We start from the raw sequence: 3571 nt of genomic DNA on the forward strand, positions 1-3571 counted from the left end.
AATAATCACTCCACTTTCTTGTAATTGCTGGCCGATGTCAAACAACCACCCACTGATGATCTTATCCCCTTTCTTTCCTTCTTGTTATCTTCACATGATAAATTAAGTTAATAACTATGTTATTTGTCTACTAATCCACCTTTTCTCAGTACTGTTTAAAACCCTTAAAAATCTGATAACTAATAAAACAAGACGGAAACACAACATAGAGAAATAGGTATTAATTAAGGAATTGCTTGAAAACTCTAAATAGAAAAAAAAAAAAAAGATCCCTCGAGTAAAGGAACCCAAAAGCAGAAGATGATCAGTACGTAATGTTGAAAAGTCAAAGTTAAACCAGGTTGTCTTCTTCTTCTGGTGAATCTGGTCATAGGAAAATCACCAGAACCATAGATTCCAATTTATCATTTTCCAGACATTCCCCTCAAGGCCTCAAATACAAATTCTCCTCTCACTTCCATCATTTCTCAATTCTCATACAGCTATAGCTGTAAGACTATTCATTCCTCTCTCTATCTCTCTTAAACTGTCTCTTCCCTCTTATTCTACTCAAAACTTAGAAGGATGCTTGGGAAGAAGATGGAGTCAGTTAAGAAGCTGGCAAAGAAGGTGAAGGTGATCGGCGGCAGCGGCCGTGAATCGTCGCATTATGAATGCTTGCTTAGTGATTCAGAAGACTCTATCTCGGCCACAACTCCAAACGGGTTCTTGGCGATTTATGTAGGAGAGGAGCGACAGAGGTTCGTGGTGCCTACAGGCTTCCTCTCGCATCCTCTCTTCAAGATGTTGCTGGAGAAGGCCTATAATGAGTTTGGGTTTGAGCAGAGGAATGGGTTGGTGGTTCCATGTACCGTCTCTACTTTCCAGGAGGTAATGAATGTGGCTGAGTGTTGTCATGGGCAGTTTAATCTTGGGAACTTGGTTGAGGAGTTCATATAGTTTTGCTTCTGTGCGTGTGAGAGGGAGAGGAAGCAATTTTGATCCTTTGTAAGTATTCACGTGTTATAATCTGTCATGTGAGTTTATGATCCCATGCAGTGTTTTGCAACCACTATACATCATGTAATATAACTCAAGAAGAAATTTCCACAGAATGGCAAATTCAAAAGAAACCTTAATTTTTTTTGGGGGAGATTGAGTTGCCAGTTTAATAAATTCTTCATTCAATCTTCTATGCTTTGATCGTTCAATCTTACAGTTTCATCTCTGGTTATATATAGGTTCAGGTATAAGCATCCTGAAAATTCTAGTACCTGATTTTTATGAAGGATATCTTTAAGATCCTTGAGAGTCTCTAATCTTCTGGGTTGAGAAGTTTAGAGTAATCCTGAGCATTTAAGATCATTCAAAGACAAGAACATGTGATTAATTCACAAGTAATCCTGAGAGACAAAGCAAGCTTACACATGGTCCAATTTTGATCTTGCTTGAACCCAAATTAATCATCAGCCTTTTATCAGATCAAAGGATATAACCATCCTAATTTAGCTTCATCAAACGAGAGCGGTTCCAGGTTCCTAAATATATTTTGCTGCAATAGGATTGGCAATGCTTGTAATGTCTTGTCCAGGTCATTCCTATGTGGTCTTATTTCTAATTGTTTTGATGTTTGAGGAAGAAAAGAAAATGATGACTCATTTGACACGTGGCAAAAGCCTACTGGTTTAAATTTTGCCACATGGAAAGAGGGAGAGTGGCTCATGAATTAACACGATACAGCACAGAAATAGATTCGAAAACAAGGATCTTCATCACAACCTGATCATCATATATCCAGCAGCCATAAAAAAAGAGCTACCACCCGGTGCATTAGGACAAGATAGCCTTCTCAATGGACAAACAACTCCACAAAAAAACATTTAAAGCATTGAATGCAGCCAAGGACATCAATCGTACTGTTGAGTAGATTCATAAAACCAGTGACTTGCTTAAAGAGGGGGATTGATTGCGACAAACCACCAGAACCCCAAGAGGCCAATAGCAAGCAATAAGTGATGGAATTGGCACCCACCGCCCAACGACTACCCAACAAGAGACTTATATTTATTTTTATGTGTAAGTTGGAATTCAACCTCAAGCTAAAAGCCATAAAAATATTTATTAAAAAAGAGTTGGAAGGCAGCATCAATGAGTTCGGCAATTAGAAAGGGCCCTTTGATGCCCAATTTGCCTTGGAGAAGGTTGGAGAAAGGTGGTGGTAGGCAATGGCGTTGAAGGGGTCCCCAGGAATCTCCTCTTTAGCGATGTGTGGAAAGAATGCGGCTAATTCAACTATTAAAACCCATATTATATGTGGTTAATTTCATCATGGATTGACTGAGTTTACGAGTTGATTTCAATCTGTTTGAGCCTTTGCAGCCCAGTCTAATGAGGGATGATTTGATGGGTCCCACCAGATAATTTATCTCCTTCTAGTGACTAATGAATCATGATTTGACTAAGCAAAATTTTACATCAAAAGCCAAATGTGTCACATTGAATCTCCATCTTATTCCTTTGAAGCTTGACGAGGGGTAATTTGGTTCGATCAATCAATACCTGGACACGTGGAAGCAATCTGTTGACTGGATGATAATTTGGCATCTCCCGCCACCTCAGCAAGTCAAGTCAGTTTGGATATCTCTGGCACCTCGGGCAAGACCGAGGTCCAAGCAGCTCATGATGGCTCAACTTGCCGAGGTGACATGTAGACAATTTGTAGAATCTAGCTAGTTGTCTCCGACCTACGGGTCATGTTGCATGTCCGTGAGCCTTATCCTCATCTTGCCTGGATCAGATGGACTTGATAAGTCTTATCAGTTCATACGAAATCCACCTCTTGGAGCGAAATTGATTCCTAGTAGCACGAATCGAGGATCTCGAAGGCATACGGCAGCAGGGCATCAGCCCCAACAATGTAAGGTAGCTTATTTTTATTCAAGCTTTCAGCTCATACACTAGTTACTGACTAAAGTTTCGGAGTGCCTATACTAAATAAACCACCCCGGATTCTCTTAACATTGTTTCCTTATAGTTCAACTACACAACAAAGCGGACCGGCAATCCAATTACCCTCCAACTAAGAACATTCATATCGCGCACTAAAGCTAAAGCGTTTACAAACTTTTGTTTCATTCTTTAGACAAGAAAAAAGAGGGTCTCCCTGTTTGACAGTGCATCTCCATACTCCATTTTACTCGTTTGAAGCTAAAGACTTTTCAAACTTTGTTTCGGTATTCAGACAAATAAAAGAGGGTCTCACTATTTGACCGTGATTGATTAAAATTGTTTATAACTTTCTGCCGTCAGTATTTGTGTCCGTCCCTTCCCAAGGCTCAATGATATGACTCATATTATTTAATTTGAAGATCAATTAACGGTGGTGGTGGAAAGTGGGTTTATGAGAGAGGTAAGAGTCATCACCCCAGTGGATTTCATCATGGGTCTTAGACCATTAGCTTTTCTTTTCCTTTTTTTTTTAATTTTTTATTTTTGAATTTAAACAGTCAAAGAAAAGCATGTTTTTAGTTACTCAAAAGCTGAGGAATCTCCATTTTCTGAGCAACTTCATGAGCTGCTCTGTTCCAAAAAC

At 39.3% G+C, this 3571-nt stretch overlaps 1 protein-coding gene across 1 annotated transcript; it reads left to right on the forward strand.

Moving 5' to 3' along the window:
• Positions 1 to 255: 255 nt before the first annotated feature.
• LOC104589010 (auxin-induced protein 15A-like) lies at positions 256 to 1633 on the forward strand. The gene has a single exon (XM_010247175.3). It carries the CDS (start codon positions 565 to 567, stop codon positions 937 to 939), a length of 375 nt encoding a protein of 124 aa, XP_010245477.1. The 5' UTR covers positions 256 to 564; the 3' UTR covers positions 940 to 1633.
• The last annotated feature ends 1938 nt before the right edge of the window (positions 1634 to 3571 follow it).

This window comes from Nelumbo nucifera, chromosome 6 (assembly GCF_055504915.1).
Source record: "Nelumbo nucifera cultivar China Antique chromosome 6, China Antique-T2T, whole genome shotgun sequence".
Classification (NCBI taxonomy): Eukaryota; Viridiplantae; Streptophyta; class Magnoliopsida; order Proteales; family Nelumbonaceae; genus Nelumbo; species Nelumbo nucifera.

Bases quoted from the DNA above. Each gene is read 5' to 3' on its own strand.
- LOC104589010 (XM_010247175.3), top strand. From the start codon at position 565: ATGCTTGGGAAGAAGATGGAGTCAGTTAAGAAGCTGGCAAAGAAGGTG.